At 48.3% G+C, this 23094-nt stretch overlaps 1 protein-coding gene across 6 annotated transcripts in view; it reads left to right on the top strand.

Moving 5' to 3' along the window:
- Positions 1–15226: 15226 nt before the first annotated feature.
- PRPSAP2 (phosphoribosyl pyrophosphate synthetase associated protein 2) overlaps positions 15227–23094 on the top strand; it is a 39501-nt gene continuing 31633 nt past the window's right edge. For 2 of the 6 annotated variants that reach the window (XM_082860207.1, XM_082860203.1), the window contains exons 1-4: positions 15227–15332; positions 20271–20365; positions 20607–20757; positions 21528–21580. In XM_082860207.1, the coding sequence (XP_082716333.1) occupies positions 20639–20757; positions 21528–21580 (172 nt within the window). In that variant the 5' untranslated portion in view covers positions 15227–15332; positions 20271–20365; positions 20607–20638. Of the gene's footprint in view, positions 15333–15720; positions 15952–20166; positions 20366–20606; positions 20758–21502; positions 21581–23094 lie in introns of those variants that run through there. The other 4 variants (XM_082860204.1, XM_082860206.1, XM_082860205.1 and 1 more) reach the window with 4 other exon arrangements.

The following is a 23094-nucleotide window of genomic DNA, read 5'->3' as shown; positions in this document are numbered from 1 at the left end:
GGCCAGTGGCGAGTGCCAATTGTAGTTGACACCCTCTATTGCAATAGTTAAGTAAAACCTGCTTTTACCACTTTAACTACTGGCAGGCTCTGGCTTTCTTTGACGTTGTGAGACTGGAGATTTTTATGGACCAAACCCTAAAGCGGTATAAATTACCTGTGCTCACATTCCATTGTCCAGAACACTGTCACACGGTCCCACTAGAAGGAAACTGGGACAGGTAATTTATCTGCGTGAGGCATTGTTTTTACTGCAGGAAGAGCATATCACAGTGGTAAACGTTAATGGCTATTGCTGGTTGCTCTCCAAGCACCCATTTTCCCCTCCTACTATTACCCCAATTTTTGTATCCCGAGGGAAACTGACACCGCCTTTGAGTATGGCTGGCAGAGGGGACGTGAGTGCAGACTAGACTCCAAGGTTGGCAGGTGGAAGCCATTACAGGTACTTATGCAAATAAATGACATGGTGAAAATATATTTTTTAAAAAGGAACTCATCGAGATTCACGCATAAAATGCCCTTTCCCGACGTGGTTGCACGAGACCTAACAGACAAGACAGCTGTCTTGGGTGGGGTCTGCTTCACAGAGAGTTGCCTGTGGGGTTCTCTCTCAGAGGAAAGCGGTGGAGGATTGCGCTATTATTCACAAGCATGCGCTGCTGCTTTCTGCAGCAGACCTCTCCGGCCCTGCTCCGTTAACAGCACTCGTGGTCACCTGCCTTCCTCTGGCCAATGGATGCATTAAAGAAAAAATGATTCATCCTGCCCCCTGTTAAAGACTGGTAAGGCAGGCTTTATTCAAGAGGGGTCATGGGGATAAGTGGGGATTTGCAGCGGGGAAGAGGGATTGGGCTCGCTGCCCAGCACGACGAGGCAAAGTGGGAATTTATGACCTAGGAGCAGGGTGGAGTCCGTGGATGGAAAATTGATAAAAGGAAACAGGGGTAAGGGAGGATTCTGGCTAAACAAGATCTTTGCTGGAGAGAGGTCAGGGAGATTGCACATCACCTGGGGTTGGTGGAGGATGAAGAACTGGATTAGATATGGAGGGTGATCAGGTAACAGAGGGTGGGGGATTCTGGCTAAACGGACTTAGCAAGACTCTTGCTAAAATTGGACAACGCAGAGATGAACACTGAAGTCTAAAAGTCGAAGGCTGGTTGAAAAAGAACTCAGAGGAGCCTGAGCGGAGTCTGGTCAAGGAGAGAAGCTTTGTCAGATGCGAGCAAAAGTGACATGGGTCACTTCCCAGCAGAAGCTTTACTGGTTGATGCATAACTAGCAACAGTTCTCTCTTTTCCCTCTGCTGTGCCGGGGACCGTGCCCCACACAGGGGCTGCTCCTTCAGGCTGGGGCATCAAGTGGGGGTGATGTGCATTAGAGCTCCCAGGTGACCCACGATGGACTCATAGTATGTGAAAGGACTCTTTTTTGGTAGAAGCCTAGTGGTTTGGGACTAATTTGTTACTGCAACAGAACTCAGCCTCTCCTGACCTACAGAGAAATCTTTATTTCCATTCCAGCAGTGCTTCCCAGACAGGACAGTCCTTCTGTCGGCAGCTCTGACCAGCTTCCTGAGGCTGAGACAGAACCTGTTTCCCTGCAGCCTCTGCCTTGGCCCCAGCTCCAGCCTCGGCCATGAACGGGGCCCAGCTGCTCCCTCCCGTGGGATCAGCCTGCAGTGATTTACAGGTGAAGTAGCCTCTGCAGGGTCCACACTCTCAGCTTCCGGGAAGAGCTCCCACTTTGTCTGGCAAGCTCTTTTGGCACCAAGTCCAGGACTTATGACTGTTTCAAGGGCCTTCATTTATATTTGACATCTAAAAATTCATTTTGTTACATCCAAAAAATTTTTTCAAAACCTGTAAAACCAAGATTAATAAATGTTTAATTAAATGCCTATAAAATATAACATTACAGTCGATTTCTTCATCATTAAATCTCGTGTTCATAAAACTTTCAGGACAGCAGAAAACATGTGGCTTAGATTTTCTCATTTTGCAAGAATTCCCCACAAAGTAAGATGCAAGATCACTGCTCAGAAACTACAGTCAATCATAAGTTGAGTGAACCACTTGTGCCAAATATTTTCAGAAGCAAAACCATAAAAGTCCTTTCAAATTTTATTTTATAGCAAAGGATTATATTTTCTGTGATATGTGGGTGCCTTTTTATATATTCAACAGGGGATATGGAGTGAGCTTCCAAAGGGAAAGCCTTTAAAGAGGGTCTTTTGTATGTTTGTTTGTTTTTTCTTTTTGTTTTTTGTTTTTTCGGTTTACTGCAGCACTTTTCTTCACAATGATGCGTTGCTGGGGCCTAATGTTCTCACGTGACAATATAAAACCAAAATTTCTCGTCACCTCTTAAAGAACTGAGAATTGTGTACAAAAATCTTACATAAATTAAAAGGATGAATAAATGTACAGGTGTAAATGCAAACATTTTCTAACGCAAGGCTAGTAACAACCCACAGTGTACCGGCAGGAAAACATCAGCTAAGAAAGGAAAGCGCGTCCTAAGGCTTGGACCTCCCCAGACTTTATCAGGCCGGCAAGACAGAAATGACAGGTGGTTCAGGACTCTTGCCAGCCTCTAGAGAAATCCTGGAATAGGCAGTTCTGACATGTTAATACCCTGCACCGATCGGGAGATTCATAGTCTCACAGATTCTCATCCAGCCAACGATTTCTCTTCCATAAATATTTTCTCACCTCAGCCACGAAATGACAGAGCCGCCTGTAGCTAGGGGTTTAGATCAAAGTTATGCACAGGGTAGTAAACATACACCAAGGCAAGAATTGAATGAATACAAGGTCAAAATCAGCAGCGAGTTCTACAATCTCAGATATAAACTTCAAGGACAATTTTCGAAGGTTTATTCCGGTTTCAGGAGGCTGGCACGACTTGTGTGCACTCGCCAGGGCAAATTTATACTTCTAAATGAACTCACGCAGCAAATGCTGTGCATCTGTTTGCGGTCTGTTTAGAAGCATTTGTGGTGGACGATGGAGAGGCCGGGTCCTGCTGGCTGAGGCCAGGGTGAAGCCTGATCCCCACCAAGTACTTGTGTTCGGGAGGAGTGAGCATCTTTTTTTTGGCTGTGCCACATGGCATGTGGAACCAGGGATTGAACCCAGGCCCCCTGCATTGGGAGCGTAGAGTCTTAGCCACTGGACCGCCAGGGAAGTCCTGGGAGTGAGCATCTTGATCTTCATCCTGCTGGCAGCCAGGACCCTGATCACCCTCTGCACCTGTCCAGGATACTGGGGTACATGGTAGTCCCACCAGACAGCACCATTGAAGGCGGACAGGTCCTTCTGGATGTGGACGTTACCCTTGATGATGGAGAGGAAGGTGGTCTCGTGGATGCTACAGGACCCCAAACCCAGGATGGAGGGCTGGAAAAGCGCCTGTGGACACAGAACCCGCTCCTTGTTGATGGGGAGCACTTGACCGTCAGGTGGTTCACAGCTCTTCTCAGGGAGGAGGAGGATGTGGTGGCATCTCCTGCTCCAAGTCCAGTGCCACGTTGTAGAGCTGCTCCCTGACGTCACACGTGATTTCCCTCTCAGCCATGGCGGTGAAGCTGTAGCCAGGCAGCATGAGGTCCCAGCCAGCCAGGTTCAGACGCAGGAAGGCTGGGGCAGGGCATAAACCGACGGAGACGGGCACCATGTGGGTGACCCACCCCCCGAGTCCACAACAATACCAGAGGTGCAGCTAGAGGCATCGCACAGGGACAGCACGGCCTGGATGGCCACTTATATGGCGTGTTGAATGTCTCGAACAGGATCTGGGTCATCTCACGGCTGGCCTTGCGGTTGTGGTGGCAGCCCCCTCGGCCAGCATCACCGGGTGGTCCTTGGGGGCCACTCCCAGCTCGCTGTAGAAGGTGTGGTACTAGGTGTCCCTTGTGTCCTCTCAGTTGCTGATGATGGTGTGCTCCACGGGGTACTTGAGGGTCAAGATGCCCCGCCTGCCCTGGGCCTCTTCCCCCACCGTAGCTATCCTTCTGCTCCACGCACACCATGACGCCCCGGTGTCGGGGACGACTGACCATGGACTGGAACACGGCTGGGGGCGCGTCATCCCCAGCAAAGCCAGCTTTACACATGCCAGAGTCGTTACGGATGACCAGTGGACGATCCTTCTTCCACTGCGGTGCATGGAGAGTGGGCAGAAGGGCGAGAGGCGGGAGGACACGCCAGCGACCGCAAGGAGGTGGTGATGCTGCTAGTGGCCCTTTGTGGGATGCAGTCGGGTCCCCGCCCTGCCTGTGATGGAGATGGCTAGTACCTCCCCAACATCCCGTCGTCCTTCATCCTTCATCCTAGTGGTCCTAGATAGTGGTTCCCAAAGTGTGACCGCTGCACAGCAGCATCGTCATCCATGGGAACTTGTTAGAAACACAGTTTCTCAGATTCCACCACAGCCTTACTGAGTCAGAAACTCTGGGGTTGGGCCCAGCACTCTGAGTTTTAACAATCCCTCCAGTTGATTAGGACATCCGCTCAAGTTTAAGAACCACTGCCACGGGACTTCCTTGGTGGTCCAGTGGCTAAGACTCCAGGCTCGCAGTGCAGGGGGCCCAGGTTCAATCCCTGGTCAGGGAACTAGATCCCACATGCCGCAACTAAGAGTTTTCATGCCACAACGAAGATCGAAGATCCCGCATGCCGTAACTAAGACCCAATGCAGCCAAATAAAAATAAATAAATATTAAAAAAAAAAGAACCACTGCCAATACTCTCTGAGAGCCACAACGAATTCAGCAAAAGACTTCATTTCCCAGCATTTCCTCTGCTGCTAGGTGAGGCCATGGGGCTAAATGTGGACAAAATATGTGTTGGAACTTCCAGGAAGTGTCCTTAAAAGGAAGAGGCCCTTCTTTGGACTTCTCCTCCAGCTGCTGACCTGGAATGCAGTTGTAATGGCTGGAGCTCTAGCAGCCATTTTGAATCACGTGGGTGAAGCTTAATATTTAGGGATGGTGGAGCGGTGAGCTAATAACAGCCTGAGTCCCTGGGACCCTGTGAAGCTGCCATATATGAGAGAGAAATAAACTTCTGTCTTACATAAGCCACTGTTACTTAGTTTTCTGTTACATGCGGCTGTGTTCTAACTGATGCACCACCCTGGTCGCCTTCCCAGGATCAAAGGCTGAATCAGCAGGAGCCCCTGTTCTGGCTCTTCTGAGTTCTAAAGTCTGGTCCATGCCTGCCTCCTCGCCCTCCTCCTGGGTTCATACTTGTTCCCCCACCCGCCTGCTGGACAGTGGGCTGAGGAGACGGTTACTGCACTGTCCCTCCGTGCCCCTGACTCTGGGTCCGTTACAGTCCAGCCTCTTCTCAGCTAAGTCTTCCCTCACCTGCCCCCGTCCATCGCCTCGCCATGGGTGGCCTGGCTGGCGGGTTATGCCTCTAAGTGCCCAAAGAGAAGCGAAAGTCACATGTCAGGGAAGCGGGTGGGATGAGGAAGCTTCGCAGAGCTGGGTGTCAGTGGGGTCAGGATTCTGCAAGCAGAGCTGGGAGGGGAAGAGCATGAACAAAACAGCAGAGGTGAAGACACGGAGGCCTGAACACGGTCGGGGGCGGGGGGGGGGGGGTGAGGGACGGGCGGGGGGAGTGGTGCTTGGAGGGAAAGAGGCAGGAAATGAGTGCGCACAAGCGTACAGGGACTGGCACGCAGGATGCAGGATCTGCCCTCAGGGCCAGGCCGGTTGCTACCAACAAACTTTACGGAGGTGTAATCTACATAAAGCACAATGTAATCGTTGCACGGACCACTGTCGCGCTACGGGACACAATAGAACTTTTCCGTCTTTGTGAAAAGTTCCTTCTTGTCCCTTTGCAGGCCTCCCTCACCTGCCTCGGGTCCCCTTAGATTAGTTTCCTGGGAATTCCCTACGAAAGGAATCACACAGTCTGCAGTTTCTTGTCTTGCCTTCTTTCACTCACACAAAGTTTTTGAGACTCATCCAGGAGCAGGATTCCAGTTTATCCATCCCCCAGCGGAGGGATGTGTGGGTTGCTTCCAGTCTGGGGAGACTGTACAAAGCTGCTATGAGTATTCATGTGCGAGGCTTTTGGATGGACATTCATTTTCATTTCTCTTGGGTGAATACCTGGAAATGGGATGGCTGGGTCTTATGGGAGTTCTATGTTAAACTTTGTAAGAATCCACCGAAGTGTTTTCCAGAGTGGCTGTACTGGCTTAGATCCCCGCCGGCAAAGTGAGAGTCCTAGGTCCTCTGTACCCGCACCAGGCTTTGCTATTGTTAAACTGACTTTTAGCCATCTTCGTGAGCGTTTAGTGATACAGCATTGTGGCTTTAATTCACATTTCTCTGAAGACTAATGATATTGAACATTTTTTCATGTGTTGTTTTTTGTGTTTTTTGTGGGGTTTTTTACCACTCGTATATCTTCTTTATTTAAGCATCTGTCCAAGTCATCTGCCTATTTTGAAAACTGGATTATTTGCTTTCTTCTTTTTTTTTTTTTCTTCTTTTTTTTTCTTTGCGGTACGTGGGCCTCTTACTGTTGTGGCCTCTCCCGTTGCGGAGCACAGGCTCCGGACGCGCAGGCTCAGCGGCCATGGCTCACGGGCCCAGCCACTCCATGGCATGTGGGATCCTCCCGGACCGGGGCACGAACCTGTGTCCCCTGCATCGGCAGGCGGACCTCAACCACTGCGCCACCAGGGAAGCCCCTTGCTTTCTTACTGTTGATTTTCTTGAGGTGAAATTTGAATAACGTGTATTCCATCATGGCCCATTTTAAAGTGTACAGTTCAGTGGCATTTAGTACTTTCACAGTATTGTGCAACCAGCACCTCTGTCTAGTTTCAAGATATTTTCATCTCCCCAAAATGAAAATCCATGGCCATTAAGCAATCACTCCCCTTTTGCCCTCCTCCAGCTCCTGGCAACCACCAATCTGTCTCTGTGGATTTACCTATCCTGGATGTTTCATGTCAATGGAATCATACAGTATGTGGCCTTTTGTGTCTGGCTTCTCTCACTGAGCTTCAGGTTTCTGAGGTTCATCCATGCTGTGTCTTGTGTCGTAGTCTCTTCCTTTTATTGGATGAATAATATTCCCTTGTGCGGGGGCTTCCCTGGTGGCACAGTGGTTAAGAGTCCACCTGCCAATGCAGGGGACATGGGTTCAAGCCCTGGTCCGGGAAGATCCCACATGCCGTGGAGCAACTAAGCCCGTGCACCACAACTCCTGAGCCTGCACTCTAGAGCCTGCGAGCCACAACTACTGAGCCCACGTGCCACAACTACTGAAGCACACGCGCCTAGAGCCCATGCTCTGCAACAAGAGAAGCCACGACAATGAGAAGCCCGCGCACCGCAACGAAGAGTAGCCCCCACTCTCCACAACTAGAGAAAGCCCGCGCATAGCAACGAAGACCCAACACAGCCAAAAATAAAAGAAAATATAAAGAATTAAATGTATTAAAAAATAATATTCCCTCGTGTGTAGACACCACACGTGTTCATCCTTTCATCTGTTGATGGACATTTGGGTTTTCTCCCCCTTTGGTTATTATGAATAATACGGCTTTTCACGTGTGTATACAAGTATTTGTTTGAGCATCTGTTTTCAGTCCTTTTGGATAGATGCCCAGGAGCACAACCGATGAGTCACATGGCAGCTCTATATTTGACTTTTTGAGGAACTGCCAAGCTGTTTCTGAATGGCTGCATCATTTTACATCGCCACCAGCAATGTAGGAGGGTTCCAATTTCTCCACAACCTCACCAATACTTGTTATCTTTTTAAAATAAATTTATTTATTTATTTATTTTTGGCTGTGTTGGGTCTTCATTGTTGTGCACGGGCTTTTCTGTAGTTGCGGCGAGCAGAGGCTACTCTTCATTGTGGTGCACGGGCTTCTCATTGTGGTGGTATCTCTTGTTGAAGAGCACGGGCTCTAGGCTCGCGGCTTCATTTGTTGTGGCTCATGGGCTCAGTAGTTGTGGCTCGCGGGCTCTAGAGCGCAGGCTCAGTAGTTGTGGCACACGGGCTTAGTTGCTCCGCGGCATGTGGGATCTTCCCGGACCAGGGATCAAACCCGTGTCCCCTGCATTGGCAGATGGATTCTTAACCACTGCACCACCAGGGAAGTCCTTTCTGGTTTTTTTAAAGTACTTTCATTAAGGCCAACCTAGCAGGTGTGAAGTGAACCTTAGTATTGATTTTAAAGGGTGCTTATATAGTCCAGATGTAAGTCCTTTTCACATATACGTATTGTGAATACTTCCTCTCAGTCTGTGCCTTTTGATGACAGGCAGGGTTTTGTCTGTTTTTTAATTGAATGTATTTAATCCTTACAAAGACTCTGCACTATTTTATTTCATTCTGACACACATCAGACTTATTGCAGCCTGCTTTATGTAAGAGGTATGTGAAAAAGTGGCACATAAATGCAATGTAAATGAGTTAGCCCTCCCTGGGTGGGCATTTATACAACTGTAACACACTATCTAAATGGGAAAGATTCCAGGGTGTGTGAGACATCCATGTGAATACTGAGTCACATCTGTGTAAGGGTGAGTGTGTGACTTATGATCGGGTGTGCCATCCATGTGGGGGACCTTTGAGCGTGTGTGATGTCTGTGTGTATGTGTGACATTGGAGTCCCTCATCATAGATTGATAAGGACCCTGGACCAGCCCGGACTTCTCCCCCACTGAGGCCAGTTCTAGATGGGCCTGCAAGTGAGGGCAGCCCTGTTGCCATCACATGGGTGGAGCTTGTCTCAGAATAAAGCCATGGAAGTGAAGAGAGCAGACAGAGCTTCAAGATAGAGAAAGACAAAACTCTGGGGTCGTGGAACCCAGGATCCAGCCATACCTGAACCTTCACCCTGGGCCCTTGAGTTACATAAACCGATCAGTCCCTGCTCCTTTATTTGTAGCTGGTGTGAATCGTGTTTCATTGCAAGAGTCCTGACTAATATAAACACTTATGATGGGATGCGAATGGGGAGAAACTTCTTTCTGTTTGCTTCCACCTCCAACAAATACAGAACATGAATGAGTGGCAAGAGCCCAGGAAAAAGTGAAGGAGGTGGCCAGCTTCACTCCTGGGAGGGAGACACCAGGAAGTGAGGGCACCAAGGCAGGTGTAGCACCACCAGGTGGGCCCCCCTCCCTCCGTTTCCTTTGGAGGGGCTTCTAGAGAAGGGGGAGAAGAAGTTGCCAGCAGGATGGTGGCAAAGGGGGCCTCCAGCTGGTGCAGTGGCAGGGCAGGTGAGGGAGGGGGTCAGGAGACCCTAATACGCAGCTCAGGACGCCTCTCCCTGGACCTAGAGGGAGGGATCTGGAGGGCTGAGCCTGAGAAATAGGGTTTGGGGAGTGTTTGTCGTGACTCCAGGCTGGGAGGGACCCAGTGGAGTTGAGTTGGGAGGTGGCTCCTGGCGGATCATCAGCCCTCAACTCTGCACTTTCCATCATGGGAGTCATTTTTTAAAACGGTCCTGGCAGCTAGGGTGCTGCTGTGGCTCAGCTCAGTGCCAGCCACGTGCTGAGGGGAACAGCTGCAGAGAGTGGGAGGCCAGCAAGAAGCTCGGGGCCCAGGCCTGGGCTGGGCATGGCCAGCGGGAGGAGGCTGCTACAGCCTCGCTGCCGGGCTCTGAACACACACTCTCCCACCCCATCCTCTCAGCTGTGCCTGTTTACAGATGAGAAAATGGAAGGCTGGAGAGGAGAAGTGATTTCTAAGGTCCTGTGGCTGAAAATGATCATGATAATATGCAATATTATCATGATCTGTAGAATGATAATGAGTCATATATAGTGATAATAGTAATATCATTCATATATTTACAAAATGTACATTCTATGTTTATGTACAGAGATCTCACCTATACGGCACAGCTTCTTGGGCACTGAAGCAGAGGCTCTGCTATAACCATGTGGTGGCTCGCCTCCTGAGGGGCGTGCCCTGCTGTCTCTGCTGTAGCCCGGCTCTAACTGGGCCAGGCATGCACTAAGTTCTCCATATTTGCTGAGTGAGTGAATGGAGATGAAGTTCACCTAGCAAGGTGGCCAGGGCAGCTACAGGCAGCTGGACGTGGAGAAATAATTGTAAATGCCCAGGAAACATTGACCATCCACTCGGCCAAGTGAAAGAATGGTTAGTGCCTGGTGTCGGTGGGGATGAGGGGAAAAGGGCACTCTTCACCTTCTGGCAAGAATGTAAATTGGTACAAAATTTCTGGGGAACAAAATTGTAAAAGGGCATATCCTTTGACCAAGCAAGTTCACTTCTAGAAATTTAGTGCGAGAAAATAATTTAAAAAAAATTTTTTAATGCATATTTTTACCAAAGTATAGTTGATTTACAATATTGTGTTAATTTCTGTCGTACAGCAAAGTGACTCAGTTATATATATATATATATATATATATATATATATACACACATTCTTTTTCGTATTCTTTTCCATTATGGTTTATCCCAGGATATTGAATACAGTTCCCTGTGCTATACAGTAGGACCTTGTTGTTTATCCATCCTATATATGATAGTTTGCCTTTGCTAATCCCAACCTCCCAGTCCATCCCTCCCCCACCCCTTCTCCCCCTTGGCAACCACAAGTTTGTTCTCTATGTCTGAGTCTATTTCATAGATATGTTCATTTGTGCCATATTTTAGATTCCACATATAAGTGACGTCATATGGTATTTGTCTTTGAGAGAAAATACTTGAGCAAAGGTGCAAAGACAGGTGTGTCTATTAGTAAAAAGTGCCCAGAATTGGAGATGGGTTAAAAATGTCATGGTACCTCCATATCACAACGGCTCACGGTAAGTGTGGTTGTAGTGAGAGGTTAGCACCTGTGTGCCAGGTGACAGCTCATTTGGATATCACCACAACCCTGTAAGGTGGAAGCTGTGGTCGTTCCCATCTTATAGGTGAGGAAGCCAGTGCAGAGGGGTAAAGGAGGTCACACACCTGGTGAGTAGAGGAAAAGGAATTTGGATACAGGCCGTCTGGTTCCTAAGTCTCTGCTCTTTACTCCATTGTACGTGCGATGATGACATTGACCTAATTCATTAACATGAACCGTGTCCACAATAAATTGTTAAGTGGAGGGGCTTCCCTGCTGGCGCAGTGGTTATGAATCTGCCTGTCAATGCACGGGAAACGGGTTCGAGCCCTGTTCCGGGAAGATCCCATATGCTTCGGAGCAGCTAAGCCCTGTGCGCCACAACTACTGAGCATGCGCTCTAAAGCCCGCGAGCCACAGTGACTGAGCCCACTTGCCACACCTACTGAAGCCCGCGTGCCTAGAGCCCGTGCTCCGCAACAGGAGAAGCCACCGCAATGAGAAGCCCGAGCACAGCAAGGAAGAGTAGCCCCCGCTCGCCTCAACTAGAGAAAGCCCGCACACAGCAACGAAGACCCGATGCAACCAAAAATAAATAAATTAAAAAATAATAAATAAATTGTTAAGTGGAATAGGGAGGTTAAAAAAAGTCAAATGCTTATCTCTCCATAGTGAGATAATGGCAAATATCTTTTAAATTTTTTCTTCATGTTTGTTTGAATTTTTTATAACATGTAAATATTACTCATCATGAAAGATAATGAAGCTTTTCTAATGGGGGGGGGGGTTAAAAAAGGAGAAAATCCGGAGGATGAGGGAAAGAACACAATGTGGGAAACTTCCCAATTTCCCTGTATAGTGACCAGGCCCCTGGCCTCTGCAGCCTCCGATGGCCAGACAAGCTGCCATCCTCCTCCACTTGCAGGAAAACCAAAGCCTTGTTTATTCATTCCTCATGGCCAGAGACATGAAGGTGGGGAGGCAGCTGCAAAACTCACTGATTCCACGGAAAAGTCATTCCCACCCAGAATCTCCATGCAGCTGCTGATCTCAGTGCCCATTTTTCAGATGGGGAAACTGAAGCTCAGAGAGGTGCCTTCACCTGAGGTCATTTCTGCAAAGAGGAGGCTGGACGCAGACTGGGGGTTTCTGGCTTACCACTCCACTAAAAACCTTTATAAAACTATAGCAGGGCTTCCCTGGTGGCGCAGTGGTTGAGAGTCCGCCTGCCGATGCAGGGGACACGGGTTCGTGCCCCGGTCCGGAAAGATCCCACATGCCGTGGAGCGGCTGGGCCCGTGAGCCATGGCCGCTGAGCCTGCGCGTCCGGAGCCTGTGCTCCGCAACCGGAGAGGCCACAACGGTGAGAGGCCCGCGTACCGCAGGAAAAAAAAAAAAAAAAAACTATAGCAAAGATGCTTTTCCTTCCTTTAAAAAAAGGTTGAAGGGAAATGTCTTAGGATCAGGTGTCTTAATTCATATTCTATGTGCAGCAGTTTGGCCCTTGAATATGGTCAATGAGGTGGTACAGGCAAACTGAGCACTTCCATAATATGCAGACCCTGCAAACCTCCAAGTGGGCAGGCGATTATCAAGCTTAGCAATAGGCTAACCACAACCGCATTAGAGTGAAACTGACCCCAGTCTTTAGATTCTGGTTTTGCTCCTTTCTTGCTCATTACCCATAGATGTGTATCAAGATATCTCCAAACTCAGCACCTTAATACAAATATTTATTATTATCTCTCAATCTTCTGTGGTTTGATTGGGCTCAGCTGGGTGGCTCGCATTTGGGGTCTCTCATAGAGTTGCAGTCAGGTAGTGACTGGGGCTGCAGCCACCAGTGGGTCATCTGGGCTGGATGTCCACCATGGCTCACTCCCATGGCCTAAACCCCAAGGATAAAGAGGAAGGGAGATGAGACATCAGCCTATGGAGGATTTCAAAAGAGTCTTTGGAGAATTGAAAGTGGATGGAGAAGTGGCATCTGGTGTAATAGAGCAAGGGAAACTGTAAGCTAAGTGCCTCCAATGAGGAGAAACTGATTGATTGAGAAACTAACAATTTCATTGCCAAATGCTGGGAGCATGGTATGTGGGAGCTAGCTCATACTGGCTCAGCAGAGACGATTTTTAAATTATCAGGAATATGGTCCCTGTGTGGTGAAAATACTATACAATTCTGTGCTACTGCCCTCCTCCTTTCCATGGTGGGGGGTAATTCTGAGATCACCCATGGTACCGACATTTCTTGAGTACCACACTTGTGCCAGGTACTGTGCTGGGTACCTGCAAACAGGGATCAGCAAAAGAGACAAAGGACCTGCCCGTAGGGGCTTATAGTCTATAGGGGCGGGGGTGGGGATATTTATAAAATGACCATCCACATAAACACATAATTAGCGATCATGATAAGCCTAACGAAGGAAAAGTACTTTTTTTCTTTTTGAGAAGGGGAGTGGTTTAGAGAAGGCTTAAAAATGACAATTGTGCTTAGACGTTTAAGTAGGAGTTAATGAGGGGCGAGGGCAGCAGGAGGAAAAGCATTCCTGGAGGCAGGAACAGCATGTGTACGTGCCCTACAGTTCAGGGATGGAGGAACAGGCTGGTGCGAAAGAACAACGAGAAGTAAGCAAGGGGACAACACGCAGGCCCCCGGCTTCAGAGGGTGAAGGGAAGGAATTTACGGGCTCCGTAGCCCACTGCGGCGCGAGATTGCGTCTTCTGGGCTCCCATTGGCTCAGCGGCCTGTCCTTGGAGCAAATCAGCGAGCTGAGAGGGATGAGTGGCCCTGATTGGTCAGGTCCAGTCACGTGCAACCTGGAGTGCTGGGTGCAGCCAACGCAGGTTGAAGCCAGGAGGTCGGGTGCGTCAGGGTTGGGTCTGCGCAAAAGCAGTGGGTGAAACCAAAGTCCACTTACCGAAGTAAGGGCATTCAGTTTTCTACCCGAATCTGTCTGTGGGCTCACGGGGCTTGTTCTTCACAGAGGTATGACCCCGTGAAGCTGTCAGGCAAAGGAAATGTCTTAAATGACTCCATTTGAGTCCGGCCGCTTCTAGCTGGCCGTGCCACCTCTCACGAACGATTTCAAGCCTCACTCTAGTGAAAAATCCAAAGCAGAACTGGAGCTGCGATGTGGTATAGGGTCTAGCTTAGTGCAGACCGTGATGCCAGACTGCCTGGGTTGAAGTTCTTGTCCATGTTTGTTTGTCCTTAGGCAAGTTATTGATATTTAACGTCAGGGTGTCAGTTCCCACAACTATTAAAATGGAGATAATAATAACACCTACCTCATAGTTCTGTGAGGATTAAATAAGTTACAGTTAATATATGTTAAGCACTTGGCCTGACACATGGTAAGTGCTCCATACGTGTTTCTATTATTATGTTTTATATACATATTAAACATACTTAAATATAAGGAATTCAGGCAAGCACCAATTCCTTACTTTGTGATAAAAGAAGAAAGAGCAACAAAGCAAATAATAGTAATAATAACAACTGAGGGTTTACTATGCACCAGAAACTGTTTTGGAAGCTCCGCAGGTGTTATTTTACTGAATCCTCACAGCAACCCCTGAGATGGGTGCTACTATCATCTCCATTTTTCAGCTGAGGAAATTGAGGCTCAGGGAGGTGAAGCGACATTGCCCAAAGTTACAGGCCAGTAAAGACTTGAACCCAGACATTTGTAATTCCAGACATCAAAGTCCGCAGTCGCGGGCTTCCCTGGTGGCACAGTGGTTAAGAATCCGCCTGCCAATGCAGGGGACACGGGTTCAAGCCCTGGTATGGGAAGATCCCACATGCCGCGGAGCAACTAAGCCCGTGCGCCACAACCACTGAGCCTACGCTCTAGAGCCGGAGAGCCACAACTACTGAGCCAGCATGCCTAAAGCCCGTGCTCCGCAACAGACAAGCCACCGCAATGAGAAGCCCGCGCACCACAAGGAAGAGTGGCCCCCACTCACCGCAACTAGAGAAAGTCCGCGCGCAGCAACGAAGACCCAACGCATCCAAAAATAAATAAATAAATTTGTTTTAAAAAAAAAGTCCGCCCTCGGGTTCTCGAGGCTCAGCCCCACCCTCCCCGCCCCTCTCCCCGCCCCTCGCCCAGCCTGGCCCCACCCCTCCAGTCAGTCCCGCCCCACTCGTGGCCTCGCCCCGCCCATGGCCCCGCCCCTCGTCCGGCCTGGTGTATTCCAGCTAGACTAGAAGGCCCCGCGCCTCCCCTCTGTGGGCGCCTTCCCTGCCCCGCCCCTCACAGGATGGTCCCTCCCGAGGCCCCGCCCACATGCCCCGCCCCCTCTATCGGCCCCGCCCCCTTGAGCGGCCCCGCCCACAGGCGTCGCAGTCGCTGCGGACGCAGTTCTCGGGTTTGAGGCGCCATTTTGCTCTTGGAGAGGTCGCCGGTGCTCCGGCGCGTTCCTCATTCGGCAGCGGAGGCTGCGGCGGGGCCGGGGCTGGGGTCGGGGCCAGGTAGGCGGGCGGGAGCCGGCGACGGTGGTGGCGCGGCCGGCGGGCCGGCCCTGCGGGGCACAGGTGCAGGGGCGGGGGGCTCGGCGAGGACCCGGCCGCGCGCAGCCCTCAGTCCGGTCCGGTTCGTAGGCGTCCGCGGGCTTGGCGCGCGGCCCGTCCGGCCGTTACGGGACCTGCAGCTGCGGGCGGAAGCCCAGCCTCACGCGCAGACTGACATCCCTGGCGGTGCTGGGCTGGCCTTGCGGCGCGGGCCTTTCTGTTGCCCCGCGGAGCTTGAGTGAGGACAGGGATGTAGCTCTAAGGCTTTTTTCTGCTTTTAAATGGTTTCCAGCAGTACTGCACAGTGATGATACCGACTTTTACCACCTTTTATTAATATTGACGCGGTTTGGGTGTTTAGCTTTTGCAAGGAATGGGAAATTCGGGATGGGGATTTGGGGTGTGAGAAAATGTGATTTATAATGTTTAAAACTGTTCCATGCACAAATGTAAGTGATTCACCCACATTATTGAACCCCACGAAGTCCTACCCTTCTTGTCCGTATTCCTATCCCGACCTCGTCTGTACCGTTATTACCCAGCTTGGGTTGGAGGAGATGCAGTTCTGCTCTTACTTAACGTAAGCACTTTCGTACAGTCCCGGATATTTACCGTTTTTATTGTATTGAATGTATATTCAGAGTTTTACTTAATTACCCCATTATGTAACTTTTGCATATGTTCAGTGTTCCTCCTCTTAGAAAAACCATGCATTGACCGTCATTGAGCTTTTCCTTTCCGTAAGATAAATTCTCCAAAGGGGAAATACTGAATCAGAGTTATGTGTTCTTTCTTTGACACGTGATATAAATTGTTTTCCAAACAAGGCGTGTTTACTACGCACATTTTTCTAAATCTGGGTGTTTGTCGGGCTTGCCCCCTGAAATGCGGGGTGTCAGGTCACTCTCCGTGGTGTTGGGAGACTGCTGCTTCCAGGTGGGCAGCCTTGAGGAGGTGTCTTCATCTTCAAGCGTCACTTATCCCGTGTCTCAAAGGGGACTTGTAGTACCTGCTTTATTGAGTTGTCATAAGAATTCAGAGGGCTCAGAAAATGGTATTTAGCCGAAAGAAAACATTCTGATGAAGAGATAGCCAGGTGCCTGGGGTCATAGAGGCCTGGAGGATTAATTACATCTAGGCTTCACCCTTCTAATTCTCTTCAATACTGACTCCCAAAAAGCAAATTTTCTTTGAGTGAGGTACATCACTAATAAAAATAATAATTCTTTATACTTTCTGACACCTTTTAGTTTGCAGACTTCTTTCAACTCCATGTGTTAATCATTGCAACTCAGTGAGGTCAGGCTTTATTCCACAAACATTTGTTATTTGACGAACATTTGTTAAGCCTCTCCCTCTGCCAGGTACTATTCTAGGCCCTGGGTGTACAGCAGAGAAAATAATAGTGGAAAAAATCTCTGCTGTCCTGGACCTTAAATTCTGGTGAGGGAAGCTGTTTTTTTTTTTTTTTAGGGAAGCTGTTTTTAACCGAGCATGTATCTCTGCTGTCGGGAAGGGGAAGGCCAAGGACTCATAGCTGGTAACCAGGGGAGGCAGGTCAGGTCTTCACGCTGTGACTCCAGCTGTCAGCACACGCGCTAGATGGAAAGCAACCCACTTTGCTGCCAGGCTTACTCATCTGAGATGTGCATGAGTCGTTTTGAAACGACTGCCAGCACTTGCAAAGCGAGTGGTCTTTCAGAGTGGTTTCCTTCATGAGACTTTTCCTAAGGTTCTGAGATTCTCTGAAAAGGCTGTGGTTTCATGTGTTGTATATAATTCTCACACATTCTAGAGTGAATTTAGGATAAAGGTAAAAGCAACTGTAGTTTATGGGGGGAAAATGGGAATGTTCTCTTTACTCTCCATTTCACACTATAGCCTTGTAGTAATGAGCCTTCTGCCAGCCCCATGCTGGTGACTATCTTATTTACGAGGAGAATCTTTAAAACTCTTTTCTTAAAGCTTGGTAAAGAGCACAACTTGAATTTCCAATAGGAAAAGGAGAACTAAAACTAGCAACTAGTTTTATTGTTTGACCGACTTGTGAGATGGGTAGTCACAGAACATGACTATACTGATGACTGTTTCCAAAGGGACTCCCAGCCTGTGCCATTTTGAGGTCTTAGGTTAGGTTTCCATTATTGAAACCTGGTATCTGGAGACTGAAACCCTAGAGACCATAGTCAGTGATGAAGGACATTTAAACCATGACCATTAATGAAAGGTTCCAGGAAAAGAGAATACACAGAGGCAAGAGAGCCATCTTGAGATAGGTCGAGGACTGCCCTGGGGAGAAGGAATTTGGGGTTTCCCGTAAATCTTCAAAGAAAGGACAAGGCTCAGGATGGGGAGGCTGCTGGGAGAGGAATCTGCGTGTTCTAAGGCTGGACCCTCAGGATGTGGGCATCAGGCCCGGGGCTGTTCAGGTATCTGGAGTGGCTCCTTGGTAGGAGTCCTAGACATGGACTGAGTTACTTCCAAGATCTCTTCCTTCCCCTCAGATAGTTTGATTCTCAGTGTTCTCTCAAGAACATCCTCTCAAGAACACTGTTGTCCTTTAAGAAGCTTCTTAATTTGAAGGTTAGGGGATGTAGAAAAGTGGCCATCCCATGCATATTATGTACTCATTCGGTAGATAACCAAAATATTAACAAGTTGACTCATCAGAGCTTCCATTTACCACGCGTATCCTGTATGTGGGGCACTGTGTGAAGTGCCGCACAGGAACTGATCTTACAGTGGCCCTGTAAGGTCAGTATTCGCAGTTGCATGGATGCGGGGGCGGAAGCTGAGAGTGACTAATCTATGCGAGGCCTCACAGTGAGTTAAGGGGAAGTAGGAGCTGAGATGCAAACCTGGGTTTGACTCCAAAGCCTGTATTCATAACTACAGGAGAATGAGTTTTATTTTTGTTGTGGTTTCCTTTTCCAGACTCTGTTCCTAAACACAGGCATAGAAGAGTTGAGAGGTGGTGTTAGAAGACACCTAGGATCTCCTCCGATTCTGAGTGTTGATGGTTAAATATTATTTCTTTGCTTTGCACCAGTCACCCTGCCCCACGCTGTGCTGTAAAGCTGGCTCGGCACACTTTTTCTGTAGAGGGCCAGGTAATAGTTTAGGCTTTGCAGCCCATACTTAACTCTACCACTGCATCCACAGACAACTTGTTGACAGTGAGCATGGCTGTGTTCCAGTGAGCATGGCCGTGTTCCAGTACAGTTTTATTTACAGAAATAACCTGTTTTGGCCCGTGGGCTGTACTTTGCCGATCCCTGCTCCAAAGCCACTTTCCACGGTACACACCAATGGTCCTTCTTGGTCTCCTTAGGGCTTTGGCCAGCTGTTCATACATTTCTGTTTGTAATTCATAGGCTTTAGGTCAAGTGCATTGGGGTGGCCTGTGTTTCCCATTGAGCGATGCCTCTGAGGAGGAAATGTGCTCTCCTAGCCTGTGTGGGGGACCGTGAGTGACCCACTGGCCCCCACTGGCGGTTACTGCAGAGAGAGACACACACATGCATAAGGAGGCCTCTTTGGGTTGGTGACCTGCTGAGTGTGGCGTGCCTGCACCAGGGAACACTGGCAGCAGTTAAAAAGGACATGATGGGTCTGTACTTTCTACCTGGGATCTTAAAATATATTGCTTTTTAAAAAAGCAGATTATAAGTAGATTTGTACGATGATCCCTCTTTACGTTAGAAATGATTTTTTATATGTATTTTTTATGGGGATCACATGTGTGAACGTGTAACAGCCTGATGGTATCTCTTTCAAACTAATAATAAGAACTGTCAGGTCCAAGGACGTGGGTGGGAAGGAGCCTGGGATCGGAGCTAGTGACATTAGCCTAAACTCTCATGTTCCAGTTTTTTTTACAAGGAGAATGTATTTGTTTATTGTGTAATTAAAAGTTAAGAATAGGGGCTTCCCTGGTGGCGCAGTGGTTGGGAGTCCGCCTGCCGATGCAGGGGACACGGGTTCGTGCCCCGGTCCGGGAGGATCCCACATGCCGTGGAGCAGCTGGGCCCCGTGAGCCATGGCCGCTGAGCCTGCGCGTCCGGAGCCCCACAACGGGAGAGGCCACAGCAGTGAGAGGCCCGCGTACCGCCAAAAAAAAAAAAAAAAAAAGTTAAGAATAACAAATAAGATAATTGGCTTCAGCCTTTTGCTCCTGTCCACCAGCCTTCCCAGAGCCACCCACGTAAACATATGACTGGGGAAATGCAGTGGGCTTGCTGGGAAGGCGCCTCTGTCCCCGAAGGCCTAGTGGATTGTTGCTCCTGCATCTAACCCGTGCCTGCCTTTCTCCATAAGGACACTCAGCCCAGAGAATGCCCAGAGGAGGAGGAGAGCATGGAGGGTTCTGATGACCTGTAGGACAGGCTCTTTCTTTCTTTCTTTTTTTTTTTTTGGTGGTACGCGGGACTCTCACTGTTGTGGCCTCTCCCGTTGCGGAGCACAGGCTCCGGACGCGCAGGCTCAGCGGCCATGGCTCACGGGCCCAGCCACTCCGTGGCATGTGGGATCCTCCTGGACCGGGGCACGAACCTGTGTCCCCTGCATCGGCAGGCGGACTCTCAACCACTGCGCCACCAGGGAAGCCCAGGCCAGGCTCTTTCTGTCTGTGCCCTGCTGCTGGTCAGTTGCATGGCTGAGTCACTTTCCTTCAAGGTTATTTTTACCTGGTCAACCTTGTGTTCCACTTGAGGAAAAATGCAGATGACAAGGTCAGGCTTAGACAGGACCTGGGGCAGCTACAAGGCCAGGGGGAGGTTTCATGGTGAACAGGCATTACAAGGAAAGCTGGGCATGGATGGGTTTTTTATTCATTGTTTAAGGATCAGTCAGTCCTTGTCCTTGCTAATGGCTTTGCCATTTTTCTGTGTGTTAATCCAGGAGGAATTTTGTTGTCAGAGACTAAAAGGAGGTTGTCGTAATTGACTTTAAGCAGCAAACAGTAAAACACTGAGCTCTTCAGCTCCACCTTTCTTGTAAGTTTATCATTTATTCCCAGTGGTCATGAAAATAATTGAGTCATGTGATAGCATCTTTCCATAAATTTGGGACCCTAAAACTCAATAGACTTTCTATTTGTCTATATACATGTTTAATATAAAAGACTCCATCATGGTAAAAACTAATTTCCTTCAACTTAAGTCACTTGCTATTAAAAAATTTTCTGGTGTATTTCATATCACATGACAGTTCTTAATAAATTTTGTATCTTTCCAGGCTCTGAGAATTGGAAAACCAAGAAGGTTTTGATGTTTTGTGTGGCGCCACCTGAATCAGAAGCCAAGATGAACATAACCAAAGGGGGTCTGGTGTTGTTTTCGGCAAATTCTAATTCATCATGTATGGAGCTTTCAAAGAAAATCGCTGAGTGAGTATAATCATAGTATTAAAATCTGTACTCATTACGTGGTGTTTTACATTTGATAAACGGATTGGCACTGATTGTTAAATTTGAAAGCAGGTATTTTATAGTTAATCTGCTCATCATCTGTGTATTAAAGGCTCACCTTCTTGTAAACTGTTGTCACTCCTACACGTTCTTTCAGCAGACATTTATTGAGTGACTCCTGAGTGCCAGAGATTGTGTTAGGTGCTACATATGTATAGAATTATTTGAGTATAAAGAACAATGAAGGGTATATACTATATGAAGATACTTTATAGATTACAGTTCAGTATAATTTTAGTTATTTATTAAATAAATATTGAACCCCTACTGTGTACCAGACCTTGATCTAGATACTGGGGAGTAACAGTGAAGAAGCCAGTCAGAACCCTCCCTTCTTTAGTAGAGGGGCCAGGCAAGAAGCGAGTCAGCCAAACAAACAAACAGGATCACTTCCGATGGTGGTAAAGCGGGGAGAACGGAGAGGCAAGGGCAGGTTGTTCTGTCTTAGGGAGCCCAGGACCCTGGAGAACCAGGACAGCGTTGAGAGGCCTTCTTGGGTTGGCATAGGGTGGGGATGTGATGAGTTACGTGACCGAACAATTCTACGTCCACTTTAAATCTCGTAATAGGAATACCTCTATTTTAAAACATTTGTTTTATTTTTATCAATTTCTAAATCATCCTTAATAGTAAAGCGGTTGCATCTGTTCTGTTACTTTTTCAGCGTTTTCCGTCTTTCTCTTCTCTAGGCGGCTGGGGGTGGAGATGGGCAAAGTGCAAGTTTACCAGGAGCCTGACAGAGGTGAGTGATCCTGTGCTTTCGTGACGGTGGCCTTTTTGTGGTACATGCCGTGCTGGCCCAGTCCCCCATCCTGCATAGCTGAAACCGTCGGCCTCAGTGTCCAGTTAGTTCTGCCAGCAGGAAGACAGGGCAGGCAAGGTGGGCGAGCGCGGTGTTCCCACTAATACCAGCTCGATAGGGAATTCTGGGGCAGTCACATCTGGGGGCTTAAAGTCTAGTCCTTAGACGTCATCCGATAACTGCGTGGGTGCGTGAACAAGCTGTTCACCTGAAGGAAGCATAAGCGCAGCGCTTGGTTGAATCCGTCCCCTTAGGCGGGGGGCGTATGCCCTGTGTAGCCACAGTATCAGGTGGTGGGTGTTCTTTTCCCCAACCTGCACTGCCTTGGGCTAGACTCCATGATGTCATGTCAGGAAGTGCTTTTTGCTAACTGATTTATGATGTTGTATAAACACCTCAAGTTGTGAAAATCACATGTTACTTAGCCTTTGTACTTTCTGTAGAAATGGCGGATGTTTGAAGTTATTCTAGCAGGAGCGACAGATGACCTGCATAGGTGTGAGAGTCAGACAACTTCTCCTTGGCAAGTTATTTTAGCTGTCTAAACTGCAAATAATTCGGGCTGTTCTGAGGATTAAGTGGGATAATTTGTGTGCCTAACACAGTTTTTGGCACATAGTAGGCACTCAGTAAACACCGGTTCCCTCTCCTTTTCCACTGCAGGATTTTGTCTAATACTTAAATATTAGAGAACTTACAAGACATTTAGATGAAAAGGCACAAATTTCCTCTTCCCCTATTTATTTCTCCATTACTGCCTCCTCTTCCCTGTCTCCCAATATCCCCCATGTGGCTTCAGTGGGAAAAAAGTATAATTGAGGGAAATATACAGGGAGTTTGGAGAAGATTTTGCTGCTAAAGGAATTGGATGAAGTTCTTTGTCTAGTGTAGAAGAGGGGCTGAGGGAGGCTGGTGGCGGAAGACTCAGGAGGAGCCTGTCCACCCTCCGGGTTCATGAACGAGGGGAAGGAAGCAGGGAACTAACGTCTCTAGAGTCCTTACCATTACCAGGTACTGAGGAACTGAGTTCAGGGGTGATGTTAGGATTAAGGCCCCAGAGGGAACAGAGTCGGGATTCAAAGCTCAATCTCCCTGTCTCTAAAGCTCGTTTTCTTTCCATGGTGCCACACTTTTTTGTAAACATGTACTCTATTTTTTCCAACATTTCTAATGAAAATGTTCAAACCTGTAAAAAATGTGAAAGAGTAGTGCCATGAATACCCATATGAATGAGTACCACCCAGTTTCAGCAGGTGACACTTTGCTGTATGAATGTGTGTTTGTGGGACCATTTGGAACTGAGTTGCAGACATTGACACTTAACCCCTGAATACTTGACCAAGTGTCTCCTAAGGAGGACTTTCTCCCATGTAGATACACTACCATTGTCACATTAAAGAGATTAATGATAATTCTCTATCATCTAATAGCTAATGTACGTTCTAATTTTCCTA

The sequence above is a fragment of the Leucopleurus acutus genome (genome assembly GCF_964270905.1).
Source record: "Leucopleurus acutus genome assembly, chromosome: 19".
NCBI classification, from domain to species: Eukaryota; Metazoa; Chordata; class Mammalia; order Artiodactyla; family Delphinidae; genus Leucopleurus; species Leucopleurus acutus.
Note: the sequence above shows the minus strand (reverse complement) of the source record. Positions and strands in the feature narration are given on the sequence as shown.